This window comes from Typha latifolia, chromosome 14 (genome assembly GCF_019914945.1).
Source record: "Typha latifolia isolate L0001 chromosome 14, TyphaL0001v2, whole genome shotgun sequence".
Taxonomy (NCBI): Eukaryota; Viridiplantae; Streptophyta; class Magnoliopsida; order Poales; family Typhaceae; genus Typha; species Typha latifolia.
In genome coordinates, this window is record NC_133099.1 from 2,618,454 (window position 1) to 2,637,628 (window position 19,175).

At 41.5% G+C, this 19,175-nt stretch overlaps 3 protein-coding genes and 1 pseudogene across 3 annotated transcripts; 1 reads left to right on the plus strand and 3 right to left on the minus strand.

The window, feature by feature from the left end:
* Positions 1-308: 308 nt before the first annotated feature.
* On the minus strand, positions 309-5,385 carry LOC140800841 (proteasome subunit alpha type-7-A). The gene is made up of 3 exons (XM_073155733.1): positions 5,047-5,385; positions 4,541-4,955; positions 309-805 (listed from the first exon to the last, which is right to left on the minus strand). The coding sequence occupies exons 1-3, from the start codon at positions 5,217-5,219 to the stop codon at positions 644-646; spliced, it is 750 nt and encodes a 249-aa protein (XP_073011834.1). The 5' UTR covers positions 5,220-5,385; the 3' UTR covers positions 309-643.
* A 3,809-nt stretch (positions 5,386-9,194) lies between these two features.
* Positions 9,195-11,203, plus strand: LOC140801368 (extracellular ribonuclease LE-like). The gene is made up of 4 exons (XM_073156446.1): positions 9,195-9,364; positions 9,705-9,857; positions 10,299-10,491; positions 10,768-11,203. Exons 1-4 carry the CDS (start codon positions 9,266-9,268, stop codon positions 11,052-11,054), a joined length of 732 nt encoding a protein of 243 aa, XP_073012547.1. The 5' UTR covers positions 9,195-9,265; the 3' UTR covers positions 11,055-11,203.
* Positions 10,207-13,528, minus strand: LOC140801118 (protein EARLY-RESPONSIVE TO DEHYDRATION 7, chloroplastic-like; annotated as a pseudogene).
* A 686-nt stretch (positions 13,529-14,214) lies between these two features.
* On the minus strand, positions 14,215-17,896 carry LOC140801301 (leucine-rich repeat receptor-like kinase protein FLORAL ORGAN NUMBER1). Its single transcript, XM_073156329.1, has 2 exons — positions 15,179-17,896; positions 14,215-14,822 (listed from the first exon to the last, which is right to left on the minus strand). Exons 1-2 carry the CDS (start codon positions 17,790-17,792, stop codon positions 14,455-14,457), a joined length of 2,982 nt encoding a protein of 993 aa, XP_073012430.1. The 5' UTR covers positions 17,793-17,896; the 3' UTR covers positions 14,215-14,454.
* Positions 17,897-19,175: the final 1,279 nt, after the last annotated feature.

Consider the following 19,175-nt stretch of genomic DNA (forward strand, 5'->3'; position numbering starts at 1 on the left):
GCTGGCATGAATTGGCAGACCTTTATAGTTGCATTCTTCCCCAGATGCCCCTCAAAATGAGTTACTATAGATATCTCAAGAATTCCCTGCATAGATAACTGTATAGGTACAGGGCGTCCTCAGTATCAACAAAGAAAGAATTGAATTGTCCATTAGCAGCACTTCTTGACATCTGCAAGTCTTCCAGAATGGTTCTCAGTTATATCAACAAACTAATTTACAACCATATCCCCCAGGCAAAGCAGCCTACCAGAAACCAGACACCCAGTTACAGCTAAGCGAAAACAAAGGATATCTAAAAAAGTTAATGAAATCTCCAAACATCTGCTCATACTTTATTTTCACATGCACTCTAAAAACTCACTCAGAATCACATTATTTTTCTTTTCCGGTGACAATCCAAAGTAAACTGAATATAAAGCTGCAATCTCAATGGATCAAGTAACTTGGCGACAGCAAGTTAGGTGTGTTGCATAAACCTAAGTCAATATATCTTCGGCCATGTAAACAAGGACTGATTTTACCCAAATAAACACAACATTCATCTAACAGAAAATGAAAATAAAAGGAAGTTCGAAAAGTTTAACATAAAGGATTGTAAGTTGCAACACAAAGTTACTGGAAGGAATGACAGGACCCAGGATCAAGTTCCTTGAGAAGGGGCTTTCTTTGCAGCCTCAGCTGCAGCCTTCTCTGCCTCGATCTCAGCAACATATGCATCGATTTCAGCTTCATCAAGTTGACAGAGGCCATCCTTATGTGTCATGACAGCAATTTCGATGTTCTTTCCACCACTCTCAACAACCTAAAGGTCCCAACTCATTGTCATCAAATTTAGATCAGGTGAAATAAAAAGAATGCCATAATTTGCAATAAAAGGGAAGAAGCAAAGTTATATTCTAACTACAGGTAAGCTAATACTTGAGGTTGTTTCCATACTGCATATATTACAACAACAGCTGGACGAAAGACAAGCAGAGATGGTAATCTATGATAGCAGAACAAACTGAGTTTGAAGAATTGAGCAATTTTGAACAAAGCTGGAATTTATTGGTGTAAAGATTCTAAAGGAAGAAAACTTTGTCCAAAAGTGATGCAAATCTAGTATGAATGCAATGTTTTGAAGAACAATCAATCCAAACAAGTAACTAAAGTAAAATATAGTAAGCAATAATTGATAAAAAGTTAATTGATTAAAAAAGATCACTTCTAGATAAAAGGAGAGAAAACCACTCAGGTAAGACAGTAGCTTGCTCAACTCTCAAATAGGTACGTTGATAGTAGAAAGGCTTAAAATATGGTGTAAGGAAAGAATTTAGAGTTTAGGTTTACCAATAAATAGAATAGTAGTGCTTTTACTTTGAAACCATATCCTTCTCTTCACGTCCGGGCACCCAAAGATTCTTTTTCACTACTAGAATCTTCTGGACAGCAGCAGTAACCAACAAAAAAAAGTAGAGATTGAAAAAGAAGAGAGGTTTAGAGAGGAAGTAGAAGATATTAGAGAAGAATCTTAAGACAGAGTAGGAGAAAGGGAGAGAAAGAAAGAAAGAGAGAGAGAGAAGAAGAAGAAGACTTTGTCCAAAAGAAGGAGAGAGTGAGAGATCTCAAATAAATCTTGTTCCAACTTGTCCTTGTTTCCCATGCAATAAACCTTAAATAGGTTAACAACTTTAATTTTAGCTGATTCTAATAGAAACTTATTTCCTAATAGGACTCTAATTGATCATCTTACCTAAATTGATTGACCCAATTTAGGTAATAAATCAATGTGGACATCCCCCACATATAAGCTTACCATAACTATCAATTGAGATTCTAATAGGAATTCATTTCCTAATAGGATCCTAATTGATTAAGCCTTATCTAAATTGACTAACCCAATTTAGGTAATAACTCAATACGGACATCCCCGCATATAAGCTACCATGTCTGTCAATTGACTAATCTAATTGATTATTTAAAATAAAAATCAATAATTAGACCAAAATTGGACTCGAGTAATTCTATTTTAGTCAAATTGAAGATGATGCCCATATCAAAAAGTCATCCACAAACTTGCATAAAAAGAGTGCATCAGAATATCAAAGAAAATGCAAATTAAGAAAAAACCAAACAATGTTGAGATATAGAGATAGAATTATGTGTGATGTACAAATAGAATTATGTGTGATGTACGAAACACAAAAGGTCATAGAAAACAGTAATTACATTGCTTTTTATCCCAAGAAAAGAGCAGTCATGAGCTATACATATAATGGGAACAAGCAAATTGATATTTGCCTGCTATAGATGAAGCAAGCATTGCAAAGTCTATCAGCAGCCTGAATACTAATATTATTGAAAACTCTATTACAGAGTTAAAGAAAAGAATTAGGACTTTTAACATTAGTAATATATAAAGTGTGGTCTTATTCCAACTAACACATAAAATGGTGGATTGAAATAGCATTTCTGGCATGTACTTTAAGGGGAAAAAACAGTAAACAGAAGGATCATTGGCATATCAAACTATGAGTCGCAATGAATTAAAAAGAGGGGTTATCTACTTAGCTCATTATGAGATAACTAAGTTTCTCACCCAATGTGTATACAGTCATAATGCCAATTTTCAAAGATTAATTTTATTATATAAAAAGTACAAATTGAACTGTCTGCACAGTTCAATGTATTACTTAATGCTTAATGCACCTTTGACTATTTAAGGTTGGACTGAAGGCGGGGAATCAGAGTTCAGCAGGACCAAACTACTTACTCAATGTCCTTGGTTATTCAAAAGACTCTGTCGACCACATGCGCACAAGTTATAGGATAAATTTATCTCATGCTAAATCAAAAACTGAGGAGAAAGTGAAACCATCTTCATGTGCTGTGAACTAGCCCAGAGTTGATAGATCTAGTCGAGTCAGGGTTAATCTAGTGAGTTGGGTCTAGTCTAGAGTTGCTTGGAGAGAATGTAACTTAAAATAGGGTAGCCACTATAAAGGTGGTGTGTTGAGCACCCCAAAGAGCAATGAGAATTACCCAAACTATTGTTCCACTCTCTCTCTCTCTCTTCCCAAATTTTCCTTCACAGCTGGCAGCACTCAGACTGAGGCCACCAACTGATTTCATCCTCCCTCTAACTTCATATTCCCCACGCCACCCCCCAACTCTCCTCACCGAGCCCATTAGCCTCTCACCCACAGCTCACCAGGCTAGCCACCACCCAAGTTCGCGCTCCACGATCACCTTCTCCCACCGCAAGCCACCCAAGCATCTTCCACCTCCATCCCTTAGCCCACGCTGCATCCAACGGACCACCTCCTTCCCCCAAACCGAGCTCAACCCGCACCATCATGATAGTCCACAACACACATAGCAACAGACCCTCAAGCTTTTGAATATTTAAAAGTGCACACCTTCAGGATGATTGTTGCTGTAGCAACCATCAGCAGTGTGGCAGAGGCTGATATTTTTTGTACATGTTGCTGAGAAAGGTACTTTTGAGTTATATATGGTTTTCTAACACCCATAGTACTGAAAGGCACCGAAAGCTAAGCTGTTGAATCAAAAGCTGAAACAGTTGACATACTGCAACCTAACTACCAGTACTATTATAGAGCAATTTCACGTTCCATCAAATCCTTCATGAAGTCAACAAAAGGGAACATGAACCCTAAGAAGAAAACAAACAACAAATCTTTTGATTGATGACTTAACATTATAATATCTCGCCACAATCTTCTCCAATGTCAACTCCAACGCGGTTTGCAAGTCATGGTAATCCAACATAGTTCCAAAAAAAAAAGTTAAGCCACCCAGCTTGTCCACATGAGCAATTTTCATTTTATACCAATATGATTCACTGCTATTGACAGATCTATTATGGCAAATTCACGTCAATTCAAATGGAATAATAAAAACTAATGAGAAAAATAATCACATACATGAACTGTATAGGTGGTTCAGCAGCATTGCCTAAATCTTAGGAGTTAGGAGAAGATAGCAATCCACAATTTAAATATGGGTAGATGTCTAGATGATCGCAAGGTCAAATATTCTCCCAACCTATATTTATTGCTAAAGTTTATGCTATGAGCCTATGCTACTAGAGATTGTGAAGATTGATTGTATGATGCATAGTGCTTTCTTGCACTACAGACAAGTCCAAATAATGTTTTCACATGATTGACTATACAAAAGAGGTTATTGTGGCTTAAACTCCAATCTTTGGTTAATTGTTCATCATAAGGTTTATCATGTTGAGTCTCCTTTTGCCTTCCCTTCAACTTCCCATATTCCTTATTCAACCATCCTTCTCCTTTTTTCTACTCACTTTTCTACCATCTTTGTGCTGAAAGGATTATATCTTTAATCCTTAACTTTCCACACTACTCTCAAGTTTCAGATGTGACATTTTGAATACGAATGCATGATGTTAACCATGTTCTTCCTAATGCCTACAGCTTAATATCTGCCTAACCTCCATAAAATAAAGAAGCAAATCTAAAACACATAACCATGAACGACTATGATTCAACCCAAAAACAGAACTCGCCTCAAGAAGTGCCCGGATAGCGAGCTTCACCGTCTCCTTCCCCGACGTCTCCTTGTAATTCTTCTCCAGGAACTCCCTCATCGAATTCGAGTTCCTCCCCGTCGCATTCGCCTTCCACGCCGAGAATGTCCCAGAGGGGTCGGTCTGGTAGAGCGCCGGCTTCTCCGTGTATGGATCAAACCCGACGATGAGCGTCGAGAGCCCGAAGGGCCTCACCCCACCGCTCTGGGTATACTTCTGCTGCAATCCAGCAATGTAGCGGGTGATGTACTCCACGGTGACCGGATCCTCCACCGTTAGCCTGTGGCTCTGGCACTCGATCCTCGCCCGATTGATGAGGACTCGCGCGTCGGCCTTGAGTCCGGCGCAGGCGACGGCGATGTGAGTGTCGAGGCTCACGATCTTGCGTACCGATCTGGGAGAAGAAGAGCAGGAGAAGGACAAGGGTTAGAAACCCTAAACCCTAAAACTAAACTCTGAACCTATTCTTGCAAACAGAGAAGAACCTGGAGTCCTGGAGCTTCGGGGTGGATTTCTTCTCGACGCCGAGGACGAGGGTGTCGGTGCCGCGGACGCCGACGGCAGCGTTGCCCTTGCGGACGGCCTCGAGGGCATACTCGACCTGGAAGAGGTGTCCATCGGGGGAGAAGACGGTGATGGCGCGGTCGTAGCGAGCCATGGCGAAAGAGGAGAGGTAGGTTTTAGCCTCTCAATCGATTGCGATGAAGAGAAAAGAGAGTGTGCCGCTGGTTGTTACATGGAAGAGAAAGAGAGACGGAAGTGGACTTTGCTTGGGGAAGAGGGCAGGCCCCGAAGCCCGAAGGGGTGTAAACGGATCGGATATTACTTAAATCGGATCCAGTACACTCTATATTTATTGCTGTTTACACCCTGTCTTTTTTGTTATTTACAGTCCTACACCCTGTATCCTTACAAAATACCTATAAGGGTGTTTTTATAATTTAATAAAGAAAAGTAAATGTCTATACTTTTGAGTTTTGGATGACGTTATATTTATTACATTATGTTTACAAATGATAGATGAATATTATCAGATATTGGGCCGGGTTGGGTTTTTAAGGCAAATACTTCAATGCACCTTTAAAAATTATAATCTTAATCCAACGGCTATAATAGCCAGTTTTCATACCCGGTACCGGTTTCCCGGTACCAGTTCCAAAACCACATTACGTAAGAAAAATAGTATATCAGTTAAGAAGATTAATTACGTGTGCCTAACTTTCCAATTTTCTTGTTATACCCTTGAAGATCTTAACCATTAGATTTTCATCAAAGTGATTGATAAGTACGGAAGAAGCGCTCTACACGTTTTTTTTCTTCCATTAAGATTTCTCTCTTAAATATAATTATGCCTTAATTATAGGAGATATCATTTAATATTAAATAATTTAAATTTGATTATTTGGAGATAAATTTTAATTTAAATATAATTCTCTATCTCTATCTATTAAAATTTAATTTAAATCAATCTTAAACTAATGGGAGATATATGTAAATAATAAAAAATAATTAAAAAGATAAAATGTAATTAAAATTTCATCAAGTTAATTATAAAAGACATCAATACCCTTATTTTAATATATATACATTACTCTCAGTTAATGATATATATGTCTTTTACTTAATAAAATATTAAGATAATATAATTGTTAAAAAATAATGTGCAAGATTATATATCTAAAACAAATTACCTGCTAAACCGGTAATATCTTTCATTCCTATTATACCCTTAAAGATCTTAACCGTTAGATCTTCATCAAATTGATTGATAAAGAATTGATCTGATTGCACGGAAGAAATCCTCTTTGAGTTTTGGACGACGTTATATTTATTACATTATGTTTACAAATGATAGATGAATATTATCAGATATTGGGCCGGGTTGGGTTTTTAAACGGGCCTAACGCCGATCAGAGCTTTGTTATTGGGCTTACTAAGTCTAATATGGGCCGAGGTTCACTTGGGTTAGGGAAGTGCTTTTAAGTTCGGATCCTTTAATATCATAAATATTAAGGAGAAATAATTAAGGAATATTCACCATAATTTTCAGATATTTATCATTCTACCACTATATTTTTCTTCTAATAATTTAATTTTAACCTAACAACAATTGATAGAATAAGAAATATTCTATTACTATTAAAGATAAAATATCTAAAATACCGCTCCGTTGACTTTAAGATCGGATTCCATTTTATTTTTATTTTAATCTTAAAAACTTTATCCCAGGATTAAGATCATCTGGCATCTATCGTTAAGTTTATCTCACAGTATGATAACTATATTTAATAGTAAAGAATGATAAATATACATATGGTAGGGTGTGAATGATAATAAAAATAAATAGTGATTTTAATCAATTCTGAGTTAATTAAAATTATGTGTAACATACTAGGTAACAAACTAGCCTAATTTTGTGTCAATTTCAGAAGATATAAGGTCAAATGCTAAAAAATAAGAGAGCATCAGTTTATGATAAGGTACCAAATTCACACTATAGAATTCAATAATATGATTTTCTTTTCATGTATACAATTTGAAAATTCTTTATTTGCATAGGTATTTTTATTAAATTCATAATTAATGTAAGATAAAAGAGCCTCTGGATAAATATTTTTAGTTTTTTAGTCGAGCTTGAGCGAGCCAGCTCTTATGTTCGAGTAGTTTAGCTCAGTTCACTTTAAAAATAATTTTTTAAATTCTAAAATATAAAGTTTTATTTCGAAATAACTTTAGGAACAACTTCTTATTCATGGTAATTTATTATTACACTTTTATATTAAAATATAAATAAATATAATAATTATTATTTATGAAATATAGGTTTTATTTTAGAAATAATAAAGATAAATAGTTATTCTAAAATTGATAATTAAATGAGGGGTTAATAAATCAGCCATATATTTTGTTTAACAGTACTAAGGAAATGCCTCCAATAATGTGGTAACAGGATAAGATAATGATGGCCTAACAGTGCAATGCCCATGTGCATGGACAACAGAGTGCCGCATAGATGGAGTCAATAATAAGATCACATGCATGTGACGTGGCACCTCGAGACCATCATATAAATAGCCTGATGGATAGGAGACAGAGACGGATGGAGAAAATTACTACTCCCCGCACTCACAACATACCGCGGAATTTATTCCACTTGTCGGCTGGAATTTGTTCGATATGGATTGATCACTAAGCTTGAATTTTTCTTTTTGTTTTCGCCTCTTATAGTATCACTCGTACAACAAAATAGACTTTGTTGTTTTCTTTTTATTCGGATTAATTAGAGAGGGAGTTTTTTTTGTTTTTTTCGTTCACAAGCTAAACAGGGACTAGACAATGGGTTAATCTTCTATAGATATAAATGCACTTAGATTTTATTAAACTTTTAGCTAATATAGTAAGTTGTCTATTCTAGATTTTAAACCATGTGTATCGCTGAATAATTTGCTTCGAACCAAACATCGTGCTGCCGAGCTATTCCTTCAAGCTAACCGCATTGCCGAGCCATCAACTTAGTTAAGCCACCAAACCAATAAATAATATCCTCTATAATATTGTTTGAGATTGGAGTCGAACATATAACCTCCTTGGTCATGCGAAAGATACCTATCGATTCTACTATAGTTAGTTGATTAATTAGAGAGGGAGTTGAGTCTCTAAAATTAATTTGGAAGGTGCCTAAACAAACTAGTCATTTAAGATATGAAAGATTAAACATACATGGGTAGAAAAAAGACCAATTCTTCATTGTTAGGATCTATTAAATTTTAGCTAACATATTAAATCGTCCAATTTAAACTTCTAGCTATTGTGCCGCTGAGTTATTATGTTATTCTTGCCGGCTAACACTGTTGAACTGTCGAGCGAAACCAAATTATGTTCATCTAAACATTATTTTTTTATCGTAATAAATTTGTTTGGAAAATTGGATGGTAAGGATATCTTTAGTTTTAGTACATACCAAATCCGAGAGGATAAAATAGATATAAAAATATCACCGTAGACCACCTAAATTTTTTTAAAAGAAGCATGCCCACAACTTAAATCGTATTTAATTTCCTTACTTGAGCATTCTTCTGTGTTGTTGTCAAATTACAAAATGTAATTCCTCATGACTGGTTAGGAATGTAAGTAGTAATTGTAAGTCTATTCTTATGAATTTGATTGAATGAAAATTGCCCATATTGATAGAAAAGGTAATGTGGTAGCTAACTGGACAGCACACCAAGGTATAACCTCGGCCATAGAGGTCATTATAGTGCCGAGCAGGTTCATACCACCCAACCTGCAATCTTGACACAAGGGAGAGACAATACCAGCTCACCTCCGCTCTATATTTTTTTTAAAATAAAAATTATAATATATATTTAAAAAGTAATGCTGACATTTATTACTCTGAAAAGATTAAAAAAAAAAATCCCCAATAAGGTTCAAACGGGCAATTGTTCGTCCACAGCACCCGGCCTCAGATTGGGTATTTGTCCACTCCTGATTGGCTGTAAAAAAGTTGAGTCTTATCTCTCCGAGTCACGCAGGGGCCCACCCTTTCACGCACGTGTCTTATTTCATCTCTATAATTCAAATGTGATTATGGGGGTGGGTAACGCCTATAAATACTACTACCGAATGCTCCATTCTCACGAGTTCTTTACTTTATTTCCCATCGATAGAGTTAGAGAGTGCGCGAGAGAGAGAGAGAGAGACATGGCTTCGAGGATTGCACTGTTGTGTGTTCTTGGCTTACTATATGCTTCTCATGTTGCCATGGCTAAAAACTTTGATTTCTTCTATCTTGTGCTCATGGTATAATATACTGATGCTTTCCTAACTTTGTCCATGGAATGAGTACCCGTTCAATTTACTACATTTTGTCCTTACTACATATATTTCAGTTTCATCTCCAAGTTTACTGGAGTGGTAAAAGTAGCAGAGATGACTAGGACAAAGTATATTTGAGCTAATAAAAAATGGGCAATATCTATACTGAACTCTACGAGTGCCACTAGTGGATTTCAACTATGAAGTCATTAGATCTTGTAACAGTTTCTTTTCCCTTTTATCTTTCCTACTTTTAAGATGTGAATTGCGATATGCATAAATCTGTACTGAACCTTTTTTTTTTCTTACATCTTACTGAATGCAGTGGCCCGGAGCATACTGCGTGCAGTCTGGATGCTGCCGTCCGACGACCGGCGTTCCGGCGGAAGACTTCTTCGTCTCTAGCTTCACGCCCTACAGCGCCACATCTGATTCGGCCGTCACCAAGTGCAACAAGACGCCGTTCTACATTAACCAAGTAAAGGCATCACTTAGTCTAGATTTATAACTTCCACTGCAACAAAAATGATATGGGACTGAAACTAACATGGGGACTTAATTAGTAATCAGATTTGTTGTTCTGTGGATGATCAACATCATAATAACTTCTCAATGCACAAGGATCCCACCTTAACGAAGGATCTGAGAGTGTTCGAGATGATTTAGAGGATATATTGAAATCAAAATACATATTGTTTTTTTAAGTAATTATAATACAAGAAAAACCTTCAAGAAGAAATATATTTTAGTCATTGACAACCCTAACCACCACATCTTAGAAATATTAAACTAACCAATATAATGATAGTTCTAAAAGAATCAAAGGATTTTAGCGGCAATTATGTTTAAAAAAAAAAGGCCCTGAAATTTCTCTTTACAATACTCTTTGGAACTGATGAGTAACTTGATCCTGCAACAGCTCTCGAACTTGACTTCTGAATTATATCTTTACTGGAGCAACATCAAGTGCCCAAGTAACAACGGGAAGAGCACATGGAGGAGTGCATGGAAGACCTACGGTGTGTGCTCCGGCTTTAACGAGACTTCCTACTTCCAAGCCGCATTGTCTCTCAGGGACAAGGTCGACGTATCCGCCCTCTTGGCTAACAAGGGTAACTACATCACCGACTTCTGATCATCTCTTTCCATCGCATGCTTCAGATTACTGTTACCTTATTTCTAAGCATTAATTGAGGCATACGCATTAGTAAAACGTTATGCTAGGATCAAGCAGGAAAGCCACATAATAACATCCTAATAGGAATCATAATGCAAAAATCATCTGATGTAGTCCAATTCAAACTAATCCTATCCAATCCAAAAACTTAAAGACTACAAATTATGAACTCATCATCTAATATCAACCCTTTCATCTATGCGTCGTTCAGGTATCTACCCGAGCTATGATCTATACACCGTTGCAGACATTAAGGACGCCATTGCTGCTGGAACAGGAGCAACCCCTGCAGTCCGATGCAGCGTCGGTCCATTTGGGATATACCAGCTCTACCAAATCTACATCTGTGTTGATAAGGATGCTTCTACGATCATTGAGTGCCCAGTCTATCCTAAGTTCACTTGCTCAGATGACATCCTCTACCATCCCTACAAGGACTGGATGCTGAATACAACTTCGGATGCCAACCCTATTAAGATGCCCGCAGATATGGAATAAGGACATGTTTCAGACATCAGAGTGTTCCGTTTTGCTTTGCTAAATAAAGCGTTGTTATGCCTTGTTAATGCATCTGCATTTATATCGGTTTGCTCAAACAGGCACTAGTCTTTCTAGTTGAAATCAACGTTTATGCTCTCTTCTTTTGACCTTTGTGGTGTCTTTTTCTTCTGAAAGTTTTTCAGTGTTCCCCTTATAGAAGAAGCTCTAAATATCATATTAACAAGAAAACATACAGAAGATGAACGCTAAATGAGTGCATTATGGTATAAGAACATTGAAATAATTTCTCTCAGGCAAATGCTTGCAGAAGTAAACTACCAGACACAAAATTAAGCTACAAGAATAGAAATGAAATAAAGTACGTCAAGGCTATAAGATAGGGTCCAGCATCTCCTAACCAAATAATTCAGCTCCGCTTTCAGTTCAGCAGTAGCAGCTTTTGCAGCTGACTTAGCAAGTGTTGTAGGTCTGATAAAGCTCTCGGGATCCAGAGCTATGCGAATCTTGAACACTGCCCATGCAGTTCCAGTAGCACGCCCTGCAGCATCAAGTCCTTTTGTGGCCTTGGCTGCTTCTTCACCATACCATCAATATAATTCAGTTGAGATCCTCTTGTGGTATAAAAGTGTTATTAAATTATCACCTATAACAGCATGACAAAACCTCGCTAACTTCTACAAAAGGCAACATTTAATGACTGAAGTGTTATTTGATTTCTGATAAGCAACCATATCCATGAGAAAAATAGATCCATGATTTGGAAAAGGAATAGTGGGAAACCTAATGCTTCAGACGAGGATCATTTCCAAAGAATTCCTTGCGTTGTGACTTCTTACACTGTGGAGGAAGGAAGAACGGCAATGACCACACCATTTCACACATGTGGTTCTCATTTTATTACACTGCACCTGATTTCAGTAAAGAAACTAGAAAAGGAATCAGTAGGCTTAGCATTCATACCTGTGATATACAAGTCCAGTTGTCACAACTGATGACGTTGATAAAACATTCTTTCCAGCAACTTCAATGGCATCGCAAATCTTCCCTGTAGGCATTTATAGCAAAGATAATAAGTTAGGATTAGTAAAGGATGAAGGAAGAAAATCTAGATGAAAATAAGTAGGATTCCTCCTTAAAAGTACATGGAGAACATTGCATAATCATGCCAATTGGTCGATTTTTCTTTTTAAAAATATGAGATTAAAGAAAATAATTCAATGTTCGATGAGAAAAATCTAAATTTTTATTACAGAAACCAACAAATTTCCATTATGAATAGCCAATATGTGCCAGATCTACTGATAATTCTGGATTAATTTTAGAAGCATCTCCCAAGGAGAAGAAGAAAAAACTTCAACAGAGGAGCTATTTGGATACAAATAAATGTTACTTGCACCTAAGCGCAACAGCAACATCAAAGAAAACTAAGTACCAAATCCTTCAAGAGAAGCAAGCACAATATCCTCAGGCAAGAGTCCAAAGAACTTCTTCCCTGCTTTCAAATTCACAGCAGAGCTGGTAAAAAAATCCAGAGACCTTCACGACCTAAGACAATATCCCATTTGCCACTTTCTCCGACATTTTAGTGATTCCCTTAACCCTAATTAACCATCACCATTTGACACATCAAACATCTCAAAAAGTAACAATTTAGTCACTAGTTTTGCAATTAGAAGGTAGTGAAATAATCTAAATTCTAATCAAAAGACGTACCTTTTAATCTTCTTCAACGTTTCGGGGTTGACCTCCGCTGCAGGTGACGTGTTCGGCCCCTTTCTCTTCTTCAAGAAATCGTTCCCCCACGGGATCCGATCCACGTCACCATAAGATCCCCTTCACGACCTGCCCCGAGCCGGCGGCGATCGCCTTCGGCGCCAAGCCGCTGTACTCCTCCACTTTGGGAGCTAAAGTCGACCAATACGCCGCCGACCTCCTCTCCATCATCTTCATCTTCCCCCCTTCCTCCCTCACCTCGGCCAGCATGATCTCCGAGGGAACCGACCCATCGAGAGCCTCGGATCCCTCCTCCTCGACCATCTTCTGGATCGAGAAAATTCAATAGGCAACGAGGGTTAGATCGAATGTCTTTTGGAGGTGGTCCTGGTCCAAGGAATTGCCGTCGTCATCGGGGACGAGCAGGGAGAAAAAAAAAAGTGGGAGGCGCCGTCGCCAGTAAGAGGACACTGGACGGAATCTCCTGCGCCGGAGACGACGGCGAGTACGCCGTCGCCTTGGTGGAGGCGGATGAGGGAGAGGTCGCCGGAGGCGAGGGAGATGCTCTGATGCTGGTCGATGAGGTGGAGGACGGCGCCGGGGACGCAAAGGAGGGTTTCCTCGACGACATGGGGTGAGTTGTCGGGGAAGAGGTTGGGAGGATCGAGGTGAGGTAGGTAGTTGTGGGGGGGAGCGGAGGGAGCGGGATTGGAGGTTTCGGGGTAAGATTGGGGGACTTTGGCGTGTTGGGAAGCCATCGATACTGGAGCGGACGAGGTGATTGGGATCGAATGGTGGTCGTTATAGTATGGAGTGAAATGGAGCAGAAGAGGAGGCGGAGGAGGGAGGGAGGTGTAACTGCCATGGTGGTCGTTAGCTTCCTGATTCCTATGCTTATGTGGCGGGAAAAGGAGATGGCTTTTGGGCTTAAAATGGTTTGGATTGGAAGCTTCTTTTATTCCTATTATTTTCCAACCAATTTCAGAGTTATACTAAATATTTTCTTTTTGCAAATAAAATGAGGAAGGAAAGGTTGGCTGGGATGTATTTTGATATTTTATTATAAAATGTAGAAATTTAAATTTAAATTAATGAAGAACAAGAATATAAACTGTAAGAAAAACATAATTTATGCTGCAAAATATGAAATTCCCTTAGACAAATTGCGTCTGATCTTACCTTAATAGAATGTAAAGGGATATAATTATACCCTACCAAAATATAATTTAATCACTTATGCCAAAAATTAATGGCCCTGATGAACCATTGATTGCTAATTTGAATTAAAAAATTAACAATTGCAATTTGATCCGAATAATGAAAAATTACGTGCTAAAATTTGAAGTTAATGAATAAGTTTAAGTTATACCAGAACTATATACTGTAAATATTTCTCCGATATATGCGTGCCAATCAAACAATAAAGCATCAAAAGATCCAAAAATACCAGCAAGCTTCAAAATACTCTTTTTTATCATATTTTATCGGGTCACATAGTTGCAGCAGCGGAGAAAGATTATATAAAGTTATACAGACACTTCCATTTCTCCTAGTTCACAAGAAGAATCCCCAAATTAACAAGGGGAGATTAATTATGTACATCCCAACAAAAACCTTAATAAGCTACTAGTACGTACCATTTAATTCATACAATACTATATATATATATAATTAGGAGCAAGTCTCACAATGCAAGGAGATCTTCGGTGATGGCGGGGGACGGCGACGCAGTAGGATTAGCAAGCATATGAACAACCTCCCTCATGGTGGGCCGAGCGGTGCTGCTCTCCTCCACGCAAAGCATCGCCACCTTGAAGAGGTTGGTGATCGAATCCAATGGGGAGGGCGACAGCCGGCGGTCCACCACCGAGAGCACGGCGGAGGAGTCCGACGTGTCCGTCAGCTCAGACGTCGTCTTCTTCACCCACCGGACGATGTCGACGCCGTCGCCGAACCCACCGACCGGGCGCCGCCCGGTGATCAGCTCGAGGAGCACGACGCCGAAGCTGTAGACGTCGCTCTTCTCGTCCACTCGGAGGGTGTAGGCGTATTCTGGCAAATTTTAATAAAAAGGTTATAATTTCGGTAAAAATATTTATGAAAGACTTGGCACTGACCAGACGCATCCCTATCGCCTCCTCTCGGTAACAAGCAACAGCCCCACTGACCCATCGAATCACTGAGAAGCTCATCAGGTACAAGCTACACCCTATCCTAGCTATATCCACCTCTACCTCGACCATTATGTTCCATATCTTCGAATGGGGCCCATGGGATACATACACTCATTCCCCTAGGCACCTCCACTGACTCTAAACTCTAAAGTCCAAATCTTAGTTTGTCATCTACCCCGTTCACTTAAAATAATAAGAAAAGAAAGAAAAGAAGATATATATATTTATATATACCTGGTGCAATGTAGCCATAGGAGCCGGCGATAGATGACATGCACTCGGAGGCGCCAGAGTCCTGCAGGAACTTGGCGAGGCCGAAGTCGGCGACGTGGGCCTCGAAGTTCGAGTCGAGTAGTATGTTGTTCGACTTCACGTCCCTGTGGATTATGAGGGGCGAGCAGTCGTGGTGGAGGTAGCAGAGTCCCCTCGCCGCCTCTGCAGCGATGCGGCAGCGCATCTCCCAACCGAGGTGGGCCCCCTTGCTCCCGTGCAGCATCTCCCCTAGGCTGCCGTTGGGCATGTACTCGTAGAGCAGCAGGTTGGCTTCTCGGTTCGATACGAAGCCCAGCAGCCTCACGATGTTCCGGTGACGGATTCGGCCGAGGGTGGTGATCTCCGCCGTGAATCCTCTGTCATGCTCCCCGCCGCCGCGGCCTATTAGGCGTTTGATCGCAACCTGGGTGCCGTTGGTCATGTTTCCGTGATAGACGATCCCGGCACCGCCTTTGCCGATCACATTATCGTCCTTTAAGCACTCCATCACGTCCCCCGCCGTGAATCCTAGCCGTTGAAAGGCCGTCATCTTCCATGCGCCAGATCGTTTCTTCTTCGCTTCGCGCCATGACTCCCAAGCTTTGCCGCCTCCGAATGCGAGGAGGAGAAGGCTTAGTACGATGAGTAGGAGGCCTAGGAGAAGCCTCTTCGTGCCCCAGCTCGGAGCATGAGACTTCGCGTTGGACCCTGGAGCGCCGCCGTGAACCGCGGGGCAAGGGACGGGAGGATGAAGTGTACCGCCGCACAGGCCAGGGTTTCCTGCGAAGGAACTCGCGTTGAAGACGAGGAACTGGCCCTGTACGGGGATGACGCCCGAGAGGTTATTGAAGGAGAGATCGAGCGTCGTGAGGCTCGTCATCTGCTCGATCTCCGTCGGGATTGAACCAGTGAGGTAGTTCGCTGAGAGGTTGAGAGTACTCAGGATGCGGAGGTTCGTGATACCCTCCGGAATCTCACCGGTGAGGGCGTTGCGGCTGAGATCAACGGAGGCGAGAGAGGAGCACCGGTAGATGTCCGCTGGGATCTCGCCGTCGAGACTATTGCCGCTAAGGTTGAGCCTGGAGAGCTGCTTCAGATTCCCGATGTCCGGTGGGATCTCGCCAGAGATCCGGTTCGATTCGAGCGAGAGCGTCTGGAGTGCGGCGAGGTTCCCCAACGCCGGCGGGATCGGCCCGGAGATCCAGTTGTTCGAAAGGATGAGCATCCCGAGATTATCTCCGGAGATCGATAGCGGGAGCTCGCCGGAGAAGAAGTTGTCACTGAGCTCGAGCATGTCGGCGGCAGGGAGGTTGAACAGCCCGGCCGGTATCGTCCCGTTCAAGAAGTTCTTCGCCAGCCGCACGTGTGCGAGCGACTTGCAATCGCCGAGTAATTCCGGGATAGGCCCGAAGAATCCGTTCTGCATGAGCACGAGGACCTCGAGCCGCCCGCTGAAGCATAGATCAGGAGGGATCTGGCCGGTAAGGTGGTTGATCGAGACGTCAAGCTTGAGGAGCCGGCCGTTGAGGCCGAGCCCCTCTGGGATCTCACCGGTGAGGTTGTTTTCCCACAGCTGGAGCACCTCGAGATTCGGAAGCTCTGCTAGGAACGGCGGGATCCGGCCGCGGAGGTGATTTCTGAAGACGTTGAGTAGCTTGAGCTGCTCCAGATCCGCGAAGCTCTCGGGGATCTCGCCGGACAGATCGTTGATGGAGAGGTCCAGGGATTCTAGCCGACCGAGCCGGCCGAGCTCCGGCGGAATATCACCGGAAAGCCGGTTCTTCTGTAGGAAGAGCGTGTCGAGCTGCTTAAGCTGGCCGAGGCTTGCCGGGATTGTGCCGGAGATGTTGCAGTTGCCCATATCTAACCGCACGAGTGACGTCAGCTCGCCGAACTCCGGCGGAATCCCGCCCTCGTACTGGTTATAGTAACCGACGTACATCTCGCGTAGGTTCGAGAGCTTGGCGAGGCTTGCTGGAACCCGACCATATAGGGAGTTGCCGTTGAGGCCGAGATACTCGAGGGTAGCGATTTCGCCGTACGATTCGGGGATGTTGCCGGAGAAGTAGTTACCCCCGAGGTGGAGGTGGCGGAGGCGGGGAAGCGACGAGATTTCGGTCGGGAGTGGGCCGGAGAAGTTGTTGTTATAAGCATCGAGCACCTCGAGAACCTGGAAGCCACCTGGCTCCACAGGCGGGAAGGCGGCGGTGAAGTTGTTGTTGGAGATGTTGAGCAGCCGGAGAGAGGGCAGACTGGCGATCTCCGGCGGGAAGGTGCCGTTGATGCCGGCCCAGGAGAACGTCAGGTTCACAAGCCGGTCGAGGAGTGCGACCTCGAGAGGAAGGAAGCCACGGAGGGGTACGAAGGATGCGTTGATGGCGATCACGCGGTCATCCGCATCGCACGTGACGCCAGAAAAGGAGCAATGGGATGGGGACGAAGCTGCGGCGTCCCAGTCTTGGAGGCCGGAGCCGCCTGGGCCCACCAAGGCGGCCTTGAGCTTTCCTAAAGCGTAGATGTCCCTCTCGGGCGAAGCGGAGAAGAAGGGGAGAGACGAGAAGAAGAGGAAGAAGAAGAGGATAAGGTACGCTTTCATCCTTCCCGTTTACCAGTTCTTCGCCCTTCCTTCTTTGCCCTACTTATTTGTTTCAGAATGGCTCAAGTGGAGTTGCAAAGAGTAGAGAATAAAAAGGAAGTGGAAGAGGAGGGGAATCAGCATCACATGTTTTTAATGGACAAAAGAATCGGACAATAGAGAAGATGAGAGAGAGAGAGAGAGAGTTGGGAAGAGACACTGCAGAGAGTGGAAAGTGTAGGCTACTGCATGCATCATGCATGCCTGCATAGCATGATGCCCCCATCTTAGGTAACGGCCGTTAAGCGATAGAGTTAAACCATTTCGCATCGTATATTTTGTTCACATCCGGGTCTCCGTGTAAATAATAAAGAGGTGTAAACTGTAAATAAATTATGAAAAATATAAGGGCGTGAATAGAAGTATCAATATATAGTAAGGGGACGGAGAAGGCCACCTGGCGTTACCGTGAGGGTCACCTCTCAGGTTGTCAGAGAGTTGGCGAAGGAGTCGTACTGAGTACGGGAGGGCAGGTCTGACGGGTCCGCAAACAGCGACGGAGCCCTCTCGACGGCGTGAGCTGGCTTGGATGGACGGCACGAGATGGAAAGGTCGTAGGCAGCATCATTTGGCTACTGCCCTACCGTGGGGTCCACATCGATCACCAATTATATCCCGCCATCCACGAATCCTTACATGCTCTAAAGCACAGAATCCTCGAACCCCATCTCTCTCTCTCTCTCTCTCCTTTCTTATTTATCGGATAATAGAATTTTGAAACTCGAAATGGATCTCTCTCACTTTTACTATATGCATCGAAAGAAGGGGGCCAAAAGCCAAAACACAAAAGGCTTTCTTCACACGTTACTTGGTGGTGTTTTGTGCTCTGCTCTCATACTGAAGGGTCTCCAATAAAAGACAAACCCACTCGGCCTTGGGTTTGTTTGTATCGCTAGTTGCCTTTAACCCATTACTCAGCGCCGACAATTGACATCCCATTGGTAAGTCCGACTAAAGGGAGCCTCTTAAATTATTAAAAATATTTTAAACACTTCTTTCATTGTATTATAATTATTTTTATCTTATAAATTATCACTAACAAATTATACAAACAGTTATATGATATATTTTTTGGATTAAATACATTATACCCTCCTCTACTTATTTTACCCATTGTACTTTAAAAATTATATTACACCGTTAGGTTTACTGTTAAATTTAACGGGCCGCGGCCAAATTATTAAAATACCTTGTCGGTTTGTTAGGCTAAATCGACGGAATTTTGCTTAATTTTTTTTCTTCATTTGGGTGACATCATCTCCTTTCCCAGGGTTTTTGAGATTTGGTACAAAAATCATAGGCGATTGAAATCACAGCAAAATTGATGGTTGGGAAGACCGGAAT